This window comes from Nannobrachium achirus (assembly GCF_963921795.1).
Source record: "Nannobrachium achirus genome assembly, chromosome: 20".
NCBI lineage: Eukaryota > Metazoa > Chordata > Actinopteri > Myctophiformes > Myctophidae > Nannobrachium > Nannobrachium achirus.
This window is the reverse complement of record NC_137827.1, coordinates 52,367,893-52,387,447: the sequence shown is the minus strand read 5'-3', so window position 1 is coordinate 52,387,447 and position 19,555 is coordinate 52,367,893. Positions and strand designations below refer to the sequence as shown.

Genomic DNA, 19,555 nt, shown 5'->3' with positions numbered 1-19,555 from the left:
TGTGTGTGTGTGTGTGTGTGTGTGTGTGTGTGTGTGTGTGTGTGTGTGCGAGCGGGCCGCAGAGAAACACGGCAGTCAGTGAGGAGCGAGGAAGGACGCAGACGAAGAAGAGGATGGATGTCTGTCTGTCTGTCTGCGCGGTAAATCAACCAATCAGGCGGCCCCGATTCATCACCCGTCGCCTTATGGGATGCAGCTTCCAGATGTGGAGCCTATAGAGAGGCTTCAGGAGACGGCAGGAGACGCTTTGATCTCTGAGTGTCCTACAAAAGCCTCGGCGGCAAACGCTGTCTAATTAGCGGTGGTGGAATTGATTGATTGTTTGATTGATTGATTGAATACTTTATTAACAGTTAAAGGGATATTCCACTTTCAAAAAAAACTTTTGGTCATTTTATCGTCTAATCAGGCTTTTATGAACACCCTGGACAGTTTTTAATTCGCTTCATTCAATATTTAGATATTTGATGTAAATGTTATCTGGCCCTCCAGGCTCAGGGCCTCTCCACATACACACCCATTGTAACTTCAAACTCCATTTTTACCATGATAGATTCATTAAAAACACCCATTATTTTTTTCTGGTGACTCATACTACCCTCCTAATACGTGAGCAGACCGTGTTTTTTCAATAACTTTTTTCTTTTATTTGTAATAATTCTTTGGGAAAATGGAAAAAAATAAATACAATAATATTTTATTACAAATAAATGAAAAAAGTTATTGAAAAAACACGGCCTGCTCACGTATTTGGAGGGTAATATGAGTCACCAGAAAAAATAGTGGGTGTTTTTAATGAATCTATCATGGTTAAAATGGAGTTTGAAGTTACACTGGGTGTGTATGTGGAGAGGCCCTGGAGGAGGAGTCTGGAGGGCCAGATATAATTTACATCAAATATCTACATATTGAATAAAGCAAATTAAAAACTGTTCATGGTGTTCATAAAAGCCTGATTAGACGATAAAATGACAAAAAGTTTTTTTGAAAGTGGAATATCCCTTTAACAGCCAATAGTACAGTGGTACGATTATTGACACAAAAGGCCCCTGCAGTAAAAGGAATGCACGGTAAACGTAAGAACTTGAAGTACTCATCGTTGTGAGCTTGTAGATCAGCTATTTTACATAGGGAAGTGGTTAATGCATGTTTTGTAATAAGTCTACAAAGTAACTTGGCTATTCAAGTTTCCAAATAATTGTAGTGGAGTAAAAGTACAATATTTGCCTCTGAGGTGTAGTGGAGTTGAAGTAAATATATTGAAAATTACTCCAATAAAGTAGAAAATAAAGAAAGTACTTGAGTACATGTACACACCACAACCCTATTTAACCTACTCTTGAATTGTGTCATTCGTGTCCTGCATTGCTCTGTATTTTGAACATGTTTTAACACATCGTGTTTATCTTGTTTGTCACGTCGGTGCTGCAGTCTAAATGGAATGCGGTGGCATGTCCGTCCCCCTGTCTCTCCAACTAACTCTAAACTGTGTTCCTCCCCTCCACCCACCTCGGTGTTTTTCTCCACTCTTGTCTTCTCAGAATTAATGTTTCTCCATCACGGCGTCCAGGGGCGTCACACCAAATTCTGGGCCCTGGGTACAAGGATTCATTGCGGGCCCCCCCATGAATGTTAACTATTGAGAAATAGCAGATATACAAGCTCACAGCGCGGCACCGAGTGCCGCGCTGCGAGCTTGTAGATCTGCTATTTTTGAAAAATCGTGAAAATGTGTGCAAGAAACCATGTTTCCATGTCAGTGGTGCTCAAACTTTTTCATGTCAAGGACCCCCAAGATGATATGTATTTGGCCACGGACCCCCATCTCAAAATATTTAGTTCCAGGGACCCCCCATCTCAAAATTTGAGTTACAAATGTTCGCTCAAAAAATACATATATTCAAAGATTTGCCCACATTTTCACGACTTTTCAAAAAATAGCAGATCTACAAGCCTCGGTGCCGCGCTGTGAGCTTGTATCTGCTATTTTTCAATAGCTAAAGTTACTAGGGCCCCTCCACCTTGGGCCCTAGTAACTCAGTCCCACTCCCCCCCCCCCCCCCCCCCCCCTTGTGACGCCCCTGACAGCATCTGAATCCACTTCTCCCCCTGTCCCCTCGTATTTCCTCAGACATCCAGTCGGCTGACCTTCCCGCACCTTCTACTTTATCTGCATCTCGTATCGCTCACTTCCTTTGTTTTCTCCCCTACGATTCTCTTCCGTCACTCGCTGTCTTGGAACACATTATGATGCAGGCCACACTTGGCCTTTATGATTGTATGTCTCATTTTCCCTTGATTTAGCTGTAGTACTAGAGTATGCTTAAAAACTGCAACAAGCTAGTTAACCACTTTGCCAAACCGTGAATAGCAAATGATGTCGATATAGCTACAAGTGAATCCATTTTTTGAAACATTCTGAAAGTATAAAAAAAGAGCATCCGCATTCCTAAGACAAAAATGTGATTATAGTAAATTTACCCCCCATTGATTCTGGATGGGGACCCAAATGCAAGGCCCTGGATGGGGACACAAGCTCAGAGTCAGAATCAATGGGGTAAAATGTACTTGACGTTTGACCCTAAATTTACCCCCAATGATTCTGCCCCAAATGTATGTGGGTCCCCATCCAGGGCCATGCATGTGGGTCCCCATCCAGAATCAATGGGGGTAAATTTACTACTTTTTGTCTTGCGACAAATACAAAAAAAATATTATTGAACTCAAGTCTCCATGGCGTGACTAATCAATAGAAAAACAGTCATGTTGGGGTGAACTACATAGGCTAATACCTGGCTTAAATTGTCCCACATGGCTATTTGTTGCAGTGTTAACCTTAGTATGAGACCAACGTCACACGAGACTAACGTCATAGAAGGAGATATGCACGTGTGTCATGTTTGATACCATATTAAAGTCTTAAAAGTCCTTAAATTGTCACAATCCAGAGCCAGAGCCCCACTGACTTTGATTGTAGGAAATCAACTATAAAAAAGTAGCCTAATTATGGAAAAGAATGTGCACAAGAAAGTTGGCGCTGATTGGCCCAGCCAGAGATCTTCTTAATACCTCACCAAAAAAATGAAAGAAAGGAGAAACACCATTACTGCATCAAAGGTTATCAACAAAACTATACTTTAAAATAACTGGCCAAACATTGGCCAAATTGCCAAACAATGTATGAAAGACGCAACAATTGTGAAAATAGCAGATCTACAAGCTTGTTTCACAATATTTATCAGTGGAATCAGATCAGCTAACACAGGGATGCTGACAGAACCCTCGCTAAAAACCCCAGGACAAAGATCTACTCGTCCTAGACTCTTTGCCCTCCTGACCCCCAAACTGTGGAATAAACTCCTGTTGCCCTTAGAACTGCGGCCTCACTCCCTTTAGCTTCCGCCGTGGTCTGAAGACTCACCTCTTCAGACTCCACTTTAGCCCATAGCACTTACTGTAGCACTGGCCTATACCCTCAATGACCATTCACGTAAATTAGATAGCCTTTTTATTTTTTTTAAAGTTTTTACTGAATATGTGCTTGGTCTACCTACATTTTTCTTCGATTACTATTTCTATGCACTTCAGGCATTGACACTAACACTTGCCCACCTGCCCCCGGCAGGTAAATAATACTTTGGGGCAGGTGGAGTTTGCTTTCAGGTTGCCCGACTGGGCAAGTGCTCATTTGAGAGGGGACACAACCGTCTATAAACACAACACAAGATATCTGTCTAAACACCTGAACGTGACCAGAGCGATCTTCTGGTCTGTGTGAAAGTCACCATAGACATATTCAATCATAGCTATGTAGGTATTTGGATTTGGATGTATTGAGGTATGACATTTTTTTATCGCACAGCCCCAGAAAGTAAACAGATAAGTGTTAAATTGAGCGGTGATTAAATTCTTACCTATCATTTTATAATGGACGATTTACTTTTCGGGCAAGTGGGCATGACCTTTGGGCAAGCAGAACATGACCTGTACTTGCCTGACGGGCAAGTGCCTCTGAGACCTTAGTGTCAACCCCACTTGATGTATTGATGTTGATGTATTGATGTATTACCTTGCTATTGTAAATTGCTCTGCATTAAGAGTATTTTCTAAATTAGGAGCGATAATAACTCACCATTTCGGTCTGTGTTCTTGTGCTCGGCGAAGCCCGACACAATCTGCTCGTCCGGAGGGAAAGACACACGCTTTTCAACTTTGACCTTCTTCGCCTGGCCCTTGTCGGGGCTGGTCTGTGCCCCCGGGTTCTCCTGTTCATCGTTCTCCTTGTCACTGCGTCCGGTCATCTTTCAAACCTTTATGAGTCCATCACGTAAAAGCCTTTTTTCTTCTGCCGAGGAGGATTTCCTAAAGGCAACAACAAACGCTCTTGTTCACCTCAGGGAGCAGCGACAAGCGCCCTGCGTGTCATGGGTCATCATAGACTATCTGGGGAAGCCGCCAAGGAAGGTTACACAAGTAATCCTCCGTTCGGTCGTCACGAGAAATGTCTATACGACATTTGATGCACAAACTAGTTGTGCCGTTTACTCCCCCGGGTCCACGGTTCACGCTCTCTCTCGTTCTCTCCGTGGCACCTGGAAAGACAAGACTCCAGGGGAACGCGATATCTTATTCATGAGTTTTGTTTGCCGGGCCGCAAGTGAAACCCGATATGTTCCTATCGAATGACAGGTAGGAAAAGAAAGAAAGAAAAACATTCACATGCGTTTATTTACCTACTATTATTCACATTGGACATATTGTTGCTGTCCGATTGGAAACCGTGTATGTCCAAAACCGTTTTCAGGAATAGAAAAAATTAACCTGTGTTCCAATCGATCGAATGCAGTTATTATTTAGCAAAAACACTCCTGTTAGTTCTTTTCATTGGTTAAATATTTATACAACCCACAGAAAAACTTAACCCCTTCCAAGCTGGTGTCCCGGTTTATTAGGGGGCATGTCATTAAAGGCTCTTTTCCACCAGCAGCGATAACGATGACGATAACGATTTAAAAAAGTGGGTTTTCAATTGAAGTGGATCGGCAGCATCCACCCAACACCGATAAAGACAACGATAGCCGACAACTACATCGTTAGGATCAACAACGATGTGGTTAAGATCACAGTGATATGGAACTGGGTCTCTGACAAACAGCTCGAGGTGCGCTCTGCGCGAGCGGCTGTTAATTGGTGCCTCTTCACATTGATGTCCGATAACTTTATCGGACATCAATGTGAGGGCATAATTATCGCTGTGATATTTTATGGCTATCGTCATCGTTATCGCTGCTGGTGGAAAAGGGCCTTAAAGCAGGTGAAGATTTTCTAAATACATTCAAAAGTTGCAAAAATAGCGGCTCCACAAGGTCACGATCTATTCGACATTAAAGGTTCCCAAACTTGTCTGGCCTCGTCCCCCACTATAAACATAGGCCTATTTGAACTGAGCACCCCTCACCCTGACAAGCACTATGTTTCACACGCAGTTTTCATTTTCATTTCAAACTTTTCATTTTCATTTAACTTTTTACATGATGTCATATACTGACCTGACTCCATATTAAATAGACACAGGAAGACAGATACAGAGATATCCATATATGACCATAAAGGAGACACATAGAGGCATCTGCCTAGTAGTTTATTATTTAATAACTCGATTCACGTGGCCTGCCTCGGCTGCCTGTGACGTCATCATGTATGACGTATCTGTGATGCATAAGTCCATGTTTGGGCAAGGTTTAAACCTGATCTGATCTGACCCCCATTGACTTCAATTATATCCATAAGATCTCATATTTGGGCAAGTCTGTGCGGAGTCATTCAATTCGCTCTAACTTCCGTTGACTTCCATTTTAAAATGATTAAATATAGGGCTGGGATGCGATTCAAAATTTTGATCTAATTAATTACAGGCTCTGTGATTAATTAATCGCAATTAATCACATTTTAATCGCACATCGATATTAGACCTGAAAAGCATTTATTTTTTCATGTTAAACACATTTTGTTGTACGAGTGAGTGAGTTTTTTAAATCTAAAATTCGCATCCACTGGGCCAAGCAAAGCGCTCTGATCGGCTTCTCCCTTTGCGTTTGTTGTTGGTTGGTGCATCGCTATGATCGGTATGCCCGAAACTGAAGGTTCTGTGGTGCAAACTAAGTGCGATTAAAATGCGTACATTTTTTTAATCGCGTTAATTTTCTGTAATTAATTAATCTCAATTAATCAGTTAAAGTCCCAGCCTTTATGTATATATATATATATATATATATATATATATATATATTGCAAAGCTCAGAATAGCATATAGACAAAAAAAGAAAAACATATGGTAGGCTATATTTAAAAAAAAAGGATGTTGGTTATGATTTATTCACACAGACATCTAAATATTAACTAGAACTGCACTCTGTCGAGGTGCCAACTTGCGTCTTGTGCACAAGTAGGTCATACATGGTCTACTTATGCGCAAGAGCAGCTGACATCACCAGGAATGCTGGTCCCTCATTGGCGGTTAAGGGTGGCGTTACCCTCATTGGCTACAGGTTTAAACATACACGGCTACCTACCTACGCAGCCGAACGCAGTACTTGCACGCTCTGCTGGCGCAAGTAACAAGTATAAAGGGAGACGTGACTGTCTTGCCATTTTTTTGCATCTTTATTATTTTTATGAAATGTGCCCTGGAATTTGGAAGCCATTCCTGCAGCTGCACCATGTTCACAAACTTCACATCCGACCTGATCCTTATTTGCTGCAAAGGTCAACACACCTCTCCCTCCTCTCCGGACTTTCCTGGCTCTCTCTCTCTCAATGTCACTATGTATTTAAAAAAAAATGACCAGTCTCTTCCTCCCACTCTCTCCTCTTCATCATTCTCATGCACCCCTCTTCTCTCCGCCTATCCTTTTCCTTCTCTTTGTCAGCTGTTGTGATCTATTGTCAGTGTGTGTGTGTCCATCCTGGATGCATCCATCCTCAACCGCTTATCCGGAAGTATTTGGCTCGCAGGAGTAACAGTTCCAACAGAGATTTCCAGCCTTAACTTTCCAGAGAAACATTATCAAGTTCTTCCTGGGGGATCCCGAGGCATTTCAAGGCTACTGTGGAGATATAATCCACCCATCTGGGTCCTTGGTCTGCCACGGGGTCTGTGTGTCGAGGACGAGGTTATTAAAGTTTTTGCAGTTTTTGGTTTCTGTTTTATAACTGAAGTTTAGTTTCAGTTAGATTACAAGGTTAGGTTTAGGTTTTGCATGTTGTGTCACTGTTTCAAAATGTCATACAATTGGTATTGTAGGTAGCTGTAGGTTCTATTCTTAACTGTGTGTCTGGTTGTTAGCCTGCTGTCCCCAGTTATGTGCAAACTGAAGAGAGGGAGGGATTTTCCTTTTTTTCTTTAAAAAGACTGGTTTTCAACATTAGGTCCAGGGTCCAGGGGTTCAAATGGACCCTTACAGGTCTGTAACTCAGTGAACAAGTTGATCCAAATGGACCATTCATTGATGGTCCATTTTGTTCCATTTCGTACCCTCCGAGTTCATTTAACACTGCATTTTACAGTGTAGATTCTGGCATGCTGATACATCTTCCATGCACCGAGCAAGGCATGCGCATAAGGTTGTGTTTTTGATTGTTGGTTGGCTGGCGGGTGTGATGGTATTGGGGGGCGACTGGTAGGGTGAAGAAGGGGGGGGGCGAGGCACTATCTAGCGTTCAGAAACCGCTGCACGTTCCTCTCAAACTCCTTCTTGTTGGTCTTCAGCATCTCTGCCGCCTCCTTGTTCAGCGGGTCGTCGGGGTTAGGCGCCAGGAACAGAAAGTGTAGACCAATGATGATGCAATTTAGCGTCAACACGGGCTTCCAGTCCTCCCGCAGGATGTTCAGGCAAATGTTTCCGTCGAGGTCGATGTTGGGGTGATACACCTTGGTCTCGCACTTCACCTTGGGCGGCTCGTGCGGGTAACTCAGTCCCACCTTGAAGCTGAAGGTGAATCTGCCGCCCTTGTAGAAACCCTCGTCCGGCGAGAGGGTGAGTCTGCTGTTGAGCAGGTCGTTGACGTCGGAGAAGTCCAGGCTCCAGGTCTTCGACTTGGTCAACTCGCTGATGTCCTTCTGGACTCGGAGATGGGCCGCCTTCGCCTTGGAAGCGTTGGCCCTTGCCGGCTTGGCCGAAAGAGTAGCCAGCTTAAACATGTTTCAGGATAATAATAATTAAGAAGGCTTTATGTGTTATAATTAAGTCCCTTCCTTTGAATGATAATAATTACAAGTAGGCTTAGGTGTTTATATTTAAGTCCCTTCCTTTAAAAATTATCCTGAGTCCTGCTGCAGAAGGGAAACTGACGGAGTACCGCTGTTTTATTACGAAGATTACGTCAGAGGTAGGATACGTCAGCGGTAGTTGACGTGAGCGCGCCCGGTGACGTCAGTGACAGTTGACCAATAACATCGAACGAGTCGTGACGGCGCTTCGTTCCGTTGAGTTTTGGAGAGTTTTGCGGGAAGTTTGGTGAAGCTGTGTAGGAAGTAAGCTGGTGACACCAAAAAAAGCAAAGGTTTGCATTTCACTTTTTATGTGTCCTATCCGTTACATTACAGCGTTGTATTGATGCGACTCTGTTCTCAATTCACGGACGTGTTGTTGCGGCGTCACTTTTAACTGGCGTCGGTCGGAGCCTGGTGGCTAACGTTAGCTATGCTAACCAGTGGCGTCAGTTCAGCAAAAGCTAAGGTATGGCAACATGACTGGTGGGCGCGCGTGCAAGACACCATGTTGCCATACCTTAGCAACAGGCACGATCACAGGACATTTTATTGTTTTCCTCCCTGTAGCCAAGGTATGGCAGCTGCCATAGCTTGCCATACCCAGTTTACGCCTCTGATGCTAACACTCTGGTCCATAGCGTTCTGCTTAACGCTATGTCACTGATGAGCCCTTGCTCCGCAGGAGAGGCTGCGCACCCTCTCGTCTGTAGTCAAAATATACGATACGCTTTTGCTATTCACCAAAACAAAGACGGTTTTACGGAGTTGAAAGCCTACTTCCCATAGTGGGAACAGTCTGAACCCCCTACCTCACGTGTAAAATACACTTTTTACCCCGAAAAGACAATATTTCGACGGAAGGCAAAATCTGCTCAATGGAATCTTCTACTGACAAGACCTGTAGAGGGCGGTGTGGAGTAGCTGAAAACTCCAGTGACATATTTTCTTTTCTGGCCAAAAAGTGTATTTTAGACGTGAGGTGGGGGGCTCAGAGTGTTGCCACTAAGGAAAGTAGGCTTTCAACATCTTGGAACCGTCTTTGTTTTGGTGAGTAGCGAAAGTCTATTGTTTATTATTACCACAGACAAGAGGCTGAGCAGCGGCTGTGAGCGCAAAGGCTAATCGTTGACATCGCGTTAAGGAGAACTCCTAAGGCAGTGATTCTCAAAGTGGATTTCATGGACTTTGCGAGTTCCTTTGGGGGTCTAAATTGAACCATACAAGTCTGTAACTCTAACAATATACAAATGGGTCCATTTGGTTCCATTTGTACGCTGTCAGAGTTAAGGGGAGACCTTGCAATGTTAAATGTAAGGTTATGGACCAGAGCTAACGTTAGATAGCTAGGCTAACGTTAGCTGCTGGTAGTTTGTGTCTAGTTTACTTATAGCATGTTGGTTGTAACGTGAACTCACGTCTCTCCGTCTTTTATTGACTCTAAATAAACAGATGCAGTTGTATTAGTTCTCGTTTATTGTACGGTTAAAGTGCTTGTTTATCGTCTACAAGCTAGGCTGGGATCCATTTCGCCTTTCCAGCTTGCACATCCGGTCTGGACAGAATTTAGCGGATACGGAAGTACCTCATGTTCTTGTGTTGGTGGGTTTGTTTGTAAATGACAGGATGCAGTTTCTTGGTGGGCGGGCTGTAGACCGGATCACACTAGTTACACATGGAATGGGAACCAACAACAAGGCGTACAGCAGTGGTTGTCAAACTTTTTTCCATGTCAGTGGACCAACAAATTGACACTTAGTTATTAGCCCAGCGGACCCCCATTTGAAAATATATTTCAGGGACCCCCATATAAGAGAACATTTCTTTCTGGCTCTAGCAGTGATTCTCAAACATTTTAATTTCAAGGACCTCTGCAATTTGTCATTTCTGAGACCCCAATTTACATTATAAAATCATTATTAATTTAACTCTGAGAGTACACAGAGTGTACACATTGGTTCCATTTGTACACTCTCTGAGTTACAGAGGTCCAAGGGTCCATTTGGTTCTTCCTAACTATCTGTCATTTAGCTGGGGACCCCCTAGAACTCCCGTGAGGACCCCTGTGCTATATTAGTTTACGACGGCATGAGCCACACTTAGCTGTAAAGAAGGACCCCAATGTAAACATGCCCAACAGCTTTTTTGAGGTATACTTTAATGCATGTCTTACATGTCTTTACATGCGTTAAAAAAAGCGAGTTCATGTTTCAAGAAACGGCTCAAGGCAAGTTTATTTGTAAAGCACTTTTAAACTAAAGTGATTCAATGTGCTTTATATAAAAAATAACAAAGGCAAGCATTTCTAATAAAATACGAGCAATGTATGCCACGTTGGTTATGAACTTTATGAAAGAAAAGCAGTGGCTATTGATGTCATGTTGTCACTCAGTGACAGATAAATAGACTTTGTATACATTTACATTCTCTGAACACAGCACATCTACAAGCTCACAACGGGTTGCTTTGCACCGCGCTGTGAGCTTGTAGATCAGCTATGTTCACTACTTCTTAAAAAAAATATTTTCTATTTTTTCTTTTGGAATTTATTAGATTTCTATTTCATTTATTGATTAAATTACTTAGATAAATCAATCATTGTTTATTTTTTTTATTCATGAAACTTAGCTTTTGGAAGATTTTTTTTTTTTTTTTCTCAATCTTTTGACAGAATATAGGAAACAAAAAATGTAGGGACCCATTAAAAATATAGGGATCCATAAAATGTGTCCACAACCCACAAATGGGTCCCGACCCAGTAGTATTTGGTAAACAGTGCTGTAGATTGATCAGATGGCTCCTCCGTGTGTCTCAGATGCCTCCTAAAGCCAAGGCAGCAGGGAAGCCCAGGGCCCCTCCTAAGAGGAAGCTGGCAGAGGAGTTTCCACCTGGAGAGGTCCTCAAGGATATGGCGAAGAAATCCTGGAAGCTCGGTGCACCCATCGGTCAAGGGGGCTTTGGCCTACTCTATTTGGGTAAGTAATGGAGCTGGTGGATAGTTGATCTTGTACTGCTTGAAAGCTAAATGCCTTTTTTTAGATGATACATGGCCATTCTTATCTGCATTCATGGATAACGTACATCTTATGATTTAAAAAAAATATCTACAGGTACTGGAAAGCATTGAAAATGCTTGTAATTCGTAAAAAAAAACATTTTAATCTGAAAGTACCAGGCTGATGGTATACTCAAACATACTAAAAGTTTTGAAAACGTGTACAAACCTTTCCAAAGGTCGACAAATACCATTCCTTCCTACCTTATCTTGAGAAAAGGTTTGTTTCAGGCCGGGCAAAAGCCTGATTCATACTTTGACATATGCTGGTGTCGAGTGCCGAACATAGCTGATATACAAGCTTGCAACTCTGGCATGTTCTGAGCTTGCTTAGCTTGCTGGGTCTGCTTAGAAATAGCACTGTAGCTGGCTACAGTGCTATTTTCTGTGCGTGCCACTGTTGTACCACAACCATGCATTGTCATGAGTCTGAGCTGTGTGTGTGCGACTGACCATTCTGCCATGGGGTGCATCCCACCATTCCAACATCCCCCCCCCATTCCGACACTATACCTAACCCCAACCTCTATGGAAGTGCCACCACTCAGACAATTAGAAGTCGATGTCGGAATGGCAGCATTTCGGAATGTAGCGCGGCCCCCTCTGCCATGTTACCATGTGATGTAGCTCCAGATTGTCTTATGCACTCGTGCACATGGCAAATGAAGTCTATTCTATTCTAACATGTGATCTAATGTGATCATTGCTATTAGATAAGAGTGTTTGTTCAGTAACAGCAGTCTCAGTCTCGAATTTCATCCAATTAGAAGAGTAACCATTTATTAGCTTCGATTTGATAGTGTCCTAGGTTGCTTTCCTGACCTGAAAATGTATTTTCCGTTTACTAACTACCTGGAGAGACCCCTGTTACTGAACAGACACTGTATAGCAGGGGTAGGCAAGCTTAGGCACGGGTGCCAACATTGGAACAGAGGAGGGTGATCACTGGCACACTGGCAGAAGTGTGAGAGAGAGGATCTTTCATTTATTTTAAAACCAAATAATTCTTTAAAGGAGTAGTTCACCCCCAAAATGACTTTTTTTCTATTTATTACTAATGCCATGGAGAGTAGAGTTCAATAATATTTTTTATTTTTTGTCGCATTCCTAAGACAAAAATGTGATAACAATAAATTTACCCCCATTCATTTCGGATGGTGACCCGTTTCGAAACGGGTCACCATCCGGAATCAATGGGGGTAAATTTACTCAAATCAAATTTTTGTCTTAGGAATGTGACAAAAACCAAAAAATATTATTGAACTCTACTCTCCATGGCATTAGTAATCAATAGAAAAAAAGTCATTTTGGGGGTGAACTACTCCTTTAAACGTGGTCAGTTAAATGAAGTCACCTACAGCAAATTACATCCTTCAGATAATTCTACATTCATTAAAACTCTGAACTCTGCCTGGGGAGGGAGTCGGGGAGATGGGTGGATTATAGTCTAATGATTGGTACAACACTGTCCTGACAATCAAAATCATGGCGTGTCATTCAGATATATGTTGACATGGCACACTAGTTTTTAGAAAATAAAGACATGGCACTTCATTTCAAAAAGGGTTGCTGACCCCTGCTGTATAGCAATGACTTACTACCAGATTATAGTTATTTAACACTTATTTTAACAAAAATAAAAAACAGTTTGAAAATAGACCATTCATTGACAGTGTGCCTTATAGTCAGGTGCACCTTATAGTCCAGAAAATACTGTAGTTTTACTGTGCAGTAGATTGTATAACCCACACTTCATTAAAGATGTCCTCAATCCTTTTCTGTTTGTTATTTTGCAGCTGATGAAAATTCGGTGAAAGCTGTAGGGGCTGATGCTCCGTATGTGATCAAAGTGGTAAGACTAAACTAACTGCACCAATTCACATCTCCCTGTTTGCTTAGATATGCACGTTGCCAAAGAAAAATACATAGTTGATGAGGGAATAAAGCTTTTTAAGAAGTTGGCTAGACCTAAACGATGCCAGCGAAAAATAACTTTTACGGAGCTGCAATAACCTTGTTCTCAATATGTGCATTACTTTTATTTTAATGTTTTCTTAATTCATTTTGCCTATAAAAGCCTCCTTACCTTTTCAAGAAGTTTCATAGACCTAAACCTTGCCAGTGAAAAATCACTTTTACAGAGCTACATCAAACCTGTTTTCAACATGTGTATTACTTTTAGTTTTCTTCATTTTGCCTATAAAAGCTTAGACGAGTTGGCAAATTATTCCATTTGTACTATTTATTTATTTTGTTTATTTATGTATTTATTTTGCTGTGGAGGAAAGAACTCGCAGCTGGGGGTCATAATACAGAGGTATTCAATGTTTTCAGGCCAAGGACCCCTTAGTTGAGAGAGAGATGAAGCAGGGACCCCTACAACCTTTTTCATAGTTTCCATATAGTTTCATCGTTTGACAGCACAACCATCAGTGTATTTTGGATTCATGTCATGTTGTGTTTCAGATATTTAACCACTTGTGCCGTCATTACCTAATAAACGTGACCTTTTACACTGTATAGTCAGCTCTTTTTCCACGCTACACCAAACCTCTTTGCTGACCTACAAGCTCAAAACGCCTCGCAGGTCGCAGTGCGAGGCGTTGTGAGCTTGTAGATCTGCTATTTTTGGATACAGTTGTCAGGATATGGACACTAGGGTTCAAGTGGTTAATATAAAAATGATGGATTGGAAGATTTGGAGGACCCCCTGTAGTAACCCTGAGGACCCCCTAGGGGTCCCAGACCCCCTGTTGAAGACCCCTGCTGTGGAGGAAAGAAATCTCGGGGGAGAAACCGGAGTCAAGGTTCTTGCAGCTGGGGGTCGTAGTCCATATGTCGGTCGTGTTCCTCCAGAACTACAATGCCATCACTGACACACCTACACTGTGTGAATGAACAGATTTGGGTGATTGTCAAAGCTCACGTGCGGCTAAATGTTAAGTAGTGCCTGGAGCTATTTCTCTGAAATCATATTTAGCCGTAATTAGGTGTTTGGCAGTGTGCCTAAACAATTCTGTAAGCTGGTGTTAACACTGACTGGTGCTTGCTGCAGTGCTGCTTGTAAACCCAGCCCTTACATTTGTTATATAAAAAATAAATGGCCTGATATTTAGAGGTACGACTCTTCTACTTTCACCACTGCTATGCATTCCTTTGTTGTTGTTTTATTATAACCCACAGAAAAGAATAGCTCTGCCCCTGCAAACCACCAACCTTTTTTTGCTTGTGGACAAAATGTCGTCACAACATTTCTTTGCAGAAAATAGCTGATCTACAAGCTCAAAAGTCAACGCAACGTGGAGTGTTGTTAGCTTGTAGGTCAGCTCTTTTGTCGCGAATGTTCAGCTACGGTGACATGGCCAGAGCAGGGATGCTAGGCTTTATGTCGTTGGAAAGGAAAATAAATGTGTGTTGATTTGGTAACCTCATATTATGTCCAAAACGGATTCAAATGAAAAAATCTGTGGATCTGATACTTTTGTGTGACCTTCTTGCATCATGATCAAGTAGGGCAGGGGTCTTCAACAGGGGGTCCGGGACTCCTAGGGAGTCCTCAGAGTTACTACAGGAGGTCCTCCAAATCTTCCAATCCTTTTTATATGAACAACTTGAACCCTAGTGTCCATATTCGGAGAACTGTAGCCAAAAATAGTGGCTATTTTCGGCAAAAAGGTTTTGGAGTAGAGGGGGAAAAGAGCAGACTAAGCACAGAGAAATATCTGAAAACACAAATTGACATAAATCCAAAATACACTGATGATTGTGCTGTCAAACAATGAAACTATATGGAATCTATGAAAAGGTTGTGGAGGTCCCTGCTTCATCTCTCCCTCAACTAAGGGGTCCTTGGCCTGAAAATGTTGAACAAACAAAAAGTTAGAATATGCCTCCCTGAGAGCAACGATAAATGTTAGCTGATGGCCTCTCCTTATGTCTCCACCACAGGAGCCCAACGAGAGCGGCCCACTGTTCTCTGAGCTCAAGTTCTACATGAGAGCTGCCAAGCCTGATCTGAGTATGTCTCTCTCTCTCTTTCGACTGCAGTTTCATAAATGCCATTTTACAGTGGCCAGATACATTTCAACTATGATGCGCATCATGATACATGGTTGTCGTTCATTTATAGCGATACAATACAACAATCTAAACGCGATACAGTAACTACTATTTAGCCAAAAATGATATTTGTCGGAAATGTATGGATTTGTCTATTTGTCTTTTATGGGAATATGGGTATAAAGGAGTAAACTCGATAATTCACTTGTAAATACATGGACATTTTATTTGACCAAATATGGACAAACTCACACCTTGACAGGTTTGCCCCAAATGTATAATATGGTGATATGGAACGGAATGTGAAGTAATTAAAGGACCACTTCACCTCTGGGACAACTAGATCTTATTTTATTGTTGTTTGGGACACGATCAACACAATCCTGAGTTATTTTTAGTGTTCAATCTGTGTTTTGAGATATTTTAGTATTTCAGCATGCAACAACAACTGGTCATATGATGCATTTTGCATCATATGACCAGTGACCAGTGTTGATCGTGTCCTAAACAACAATACAATAAGATCTGGTTGTCCCAGAGGTGAAGTAAGCGTTGCCGAGCCATGAGTCCCATATGACTCGGCCGAGCCATGAGGCTCATGGGGCAGGAGCCTATCTCCTGTTTCTGTAGCGTGAGGCAGCTTGATGTACAAGTACACCCCCTGGACATGACGCTAGTATGTCGCAATGACTTACCCCCAATCCAACCCTTGATGCTGAGTGCCAAGCAGGGAGGCACTGCGTCCCATTTTTTTTGTCTTTGGTATGACCCGACCGGGGTTTGAACCCCGATCTCCCAGTCTCAGGGCGGACACTCAAACCACTAGGCCACTTAGCTGAAGTACCCAGAGGTGAAGTGGTCCTTTAAATCTTTTTTTTTATATGATTTTCGATTGCACGATACGATATGTTGTACATAATGACGTAGTTGGATCGCTGAAATGAAAACCGATGTATCGTTACCATTTTACCATTACCTACATCGTTTTACCATTTTTATTTTGCTGTTTTTAACCTTAACCGCAAAACAGCCATGTCTCTTTTGAGGGCCAACCTTTGAGATGTGCATCCACCTTTTTTTTAGGACCAGGGAATTGCTCTCACAATGTCTTATTTCTCAAATTCTACTATACTTTAAGGGGACATTCGACCCTCACAAGCAGGGACGTGCAGAGAATGTTAGAGAGGCAGGGGCTGAAATCTCTAAAAGGACCCAAATATCGAGAATAGCAGACCTCCAAGCTGCAACGCGTTGTGAGCCCCGAGGTCGTCTATCTTTGGTGCTTGATACCACACTAAACTAAGCATAATCAAGTCAATTCTGGAGATGTGGCGTAACGGCATGGATTTCTACACAGAGAGGGCAATTCCTTCAACATAAGATGCTGCATTCAAGTTCAGGAGAGTTTGGACAAGGCTTGAATGCTGCCTTCAGTATATGGCATCAAAAGAGGGCATTTGCATTTCTTTCACCATAGTAAAAACTAGGGCTGTCACAATTATTACATAATCGTCAAATCGTGATTATTTGACATAATCGTGATTATTTTTCATAATCGTCATAATCGTTTCCATGTTGAAAAACATTCATATATTTAAAAAAGAGTAAAACATAGTGGAAATAGCAGATCTACAAGCTCACAACGCGTCGCATCGCGACGCGTTGTGAGCTTGTAGATCGGCTATTTCCACTATCAAAGTTATTTTTTAAGTAGTAAGTTGTCAAATATCTCAGTAATTTCTTTGTATATTTAGGTTATGTGTCACATCTACCATGTGCCACTTCAAAGCCTAAAAGCCATACAGAAATGTAATTATCAACGACAAAAACACAATTAAATCGTTAATCGCCAATTATTTGAGTGACAATTAATCGTCATGTAAAATGTCATATCGTGACAGCCCTAGTAAAAACTGCATGCATGGTCTGGAGAGGGCGCTTTTTACAGACAGATAAAAGGGCAGGGGCTGTCTGTCTGTGTGTGCACGTGCCTGCTCACAAGTATGGCAATACAAGTACACGCACGCACATACAAAGGCACACTCATTAAAGTGAGCAAACAAAGTCTCGGGATCACTCGAAAACACAGCGCAGTCTCTCACCGCCGCTGCAAACTTTCTTAATTAAAAAAACTAAAAAAAAAAAAAAAACGAACAAGAAGAATAACTCTTAGCTTGGCCACGGAGGAGCCCTTGCGGAGGAGGACAACATCCCCCCATCCTCCCCAAACGCTGTGCTCGTGGTGGCGCTGCCATTCTGCCCCGAGGCCACGGCTTTGCATTTTATATAATAACAATCCAAATGTCAATCTCTCCTGACAATTAACTGTTATATTACTAAGGAACCAAAGACTCATATTTTATTCATGGCAGAATGTGCGCGTTGTTGGTAAATATTTGTCCCGCCAGCAGATTAGCTCGCGGCCGTGCCTCCCGTATATACACACCCCCCACCACCCCCTCCACCCCTGTGGAATTAAACCCATTTCGAACGGGTACATATTGTGTATCATTATTTTATGCTTTAACTATTGAAAAATAGCAGATATACAAGCTCACAGCGCGGCACCGAGTGCCGCGCTGCGAGCTTGTAGATCTGCTATTTTTGAAAAATCGTGAAAATTAGAATTTTGACCCGATTCTATAAGTGTCTTTTGAATCCTTCTAAGGTTTTTTTGAAAAACCTACTGTATGTTTCTATGTCAGCAATCTGGCCAGCCATCGTCAAAGAAAAGGTCCTTTTCACTTAACTGGAGCTCAGTTGAGTCTGTTCTTGAGAGACTACTGTGTCAGTGGTTCTCAAACCTTTTCACGTGAAGGACCCCCAAAATTATATTTATTTGGCCACGGACACCCATCTCAAAATATCTAGTTCCAGGGACCCCCCAGAAGCAAAATCTGAGTTGCAAATGTTCGCTTTGATTTGCTCACATTTTCACGACTTTTCAAAAAAAATTGCAGATCTACAAGCTCGCAGCGCAGCACTCTGTGCCGCGCTGTGAGCTTGTATATCTGCTATTTTTCACTGGTTAAAGCATTCAATAATTCTAGGCCTAAATGGGTTAAACACTTATTGCATTGAGTGTCAGCGGCGTCGTCACCCACCAGCTCCACCACTCTCACCACCAGCCACTTTTATCTAGCTTTATTTACCCTGCGCTCTGATTCACAGTAGTTTGGAGGAAGTGTCGACACGCTTTCAGACGTAAAAAAGAAAATCCAAATTGAGCGTGAGGGGGTGTTCGATGAGGGATTGAATATAGGAGTCTCGGAAGTAATGTTGAAGAACCCAGACCCGGTGGCCGTTGGGCATAATAGCCACCACCGATGTCCAGTTGTGCAATAACCGATGTATCCGTCCGTCTGGCTCGCACTCTTTTATGCCCATATTCGATGTTCCGTGTCCAGGACAGTCTGTGATGTCATCTCCAAATTTGGGGCACTGTAGTGATGTCAGACAGTGATGTCAGTTGGGCATTGTTACCATGGTGTAGAAGAATTTGTTAAATTAATAGTTAGTAGATATATTTTAAAATAATATTAAAGTGCAAAGAAGCAAAGCAGACTGCCGCAGTCAAACCCTCAGTCTGTTATCTATAGTGTGAGTGTGTTTTTTTTAAATAAATATCAATAACCTTTTTTGTTGTTGCATACAATAGTTGATTTTATTTGTATTTAATTGTTTCCTCCCCCGTTCTTCAGTTGAGAGTTGGACCAGGTCTCATAAGCTGAAACATCTGGGTGTTCCAAAGTACTGGGGCTCTGGTCAGCATGAGAAAGGAGGGAAGAAGTAAGTCGCTCTTCTTTTTATCTCCGTTATTGAGTAATTAAGGACCATGGAAGAACTAGCCCTATTCACAGGCGCGCCCACTAAGCAAACGTCAGTTTAGAAGGGGAAACTATAACAGAAATAGCTGGACTTAAAGCCAACAAATCATTATTTCGAACGGTAAAGTAAATTATAATGCTTTGTGCCTTTTACTCTCTTGTGTTCTTGATCATGCTGGCCGTATTTTATACTTTACTATTCGGAAATTGCATTAAATTTGCGATTTCTGTGTTAAAGCTATACTGTGTAAGTTGCTCAACTGGTGGTCTGTAGCAGTATAGCAAACCGCGGTCGCGTTTGCTTTTTTCGTCCGTTTTTCGCTCGCGGACCGGGCCGTCAGACCA

The 19,555-nt window shown here is 42.1% G+C and overlaps 3 protein-coding genes across 3 annotated transcripts in view; 1 reads left to right on the top strand and 2 right to left on the bottom strand.

Annotated features, from left to right (window-relative positions):
• The window catches only part of LOC308306237 (uncharacterized protein), a gene marked incomplete at both ends in the record, with an annotated part of 87,914 nt that extends 83,613 nt beyond the window's left edge, over positions 1 to 4,301 (bottom strand). The window contains one exon of the mRNA XM_080751136.1: positions 4,133 to 4,301. Within this exon, the coding sequence (XP_080607262.1) occupies positions 4,133 to 4,301 (169 nt within the window). The remainder of the gene's footprint in view (positions 1 to 4,132) is intronic.
• Positions 4,302 to 7,708: 3,407 nt separating this feature from the next.
• On the bottom strand, positions 7,709 to 8,200 carry LOC308306236 (NEDD8-conjugating enzyme Ubc12-like; the record flags this gene model as incomplete). The annotated part of the gene is made up of 1 exon (XM_080751135.1): positions 7,709 to 8,200. The coding sequence occupies one exon, from the start codon at positions 8,198 to 8,200 to the stop codon at positions 7,709 to 7,711; it is 492 nt and encodes a 163-aa protein (XP_080607261.1).
• Positions 8,201 to 8,479: 279 nt separating this feature from the next.
• Positions 8,480 to 19,555, top strand: part of vrk1 (VRK serine/threonine kinase 1) — a 28,136-nt gene continuing 17,060 nt past the window's right edge. Inside the window, exons 1-5 of the mRNA XM_080750786.1 lie at positions 8,480 to 8,562; positions 11,085 to 11,244; positions 13,121 to 13,176; positions 15,273 to 15,342; positions 19,085 to 19,172. Of these exons, the coding sequence (XP_080606912.1) occupies positions 11,085 to 11,244; positions 13,121 to 13,176; positions 15,273 to 15,342; positions 19,085 to 19,172 (374 nt within the window). The 5' untranslated portion in view covers positions 8,480 to 8,562. The remainder of the gene's footprint in view (positions 8,563 to 11,084; positions 11,245 to 13,120; positions 13,177 to 15,272; positions 15,343 to 19,084; positions 19,173 to 19,555) is intronic.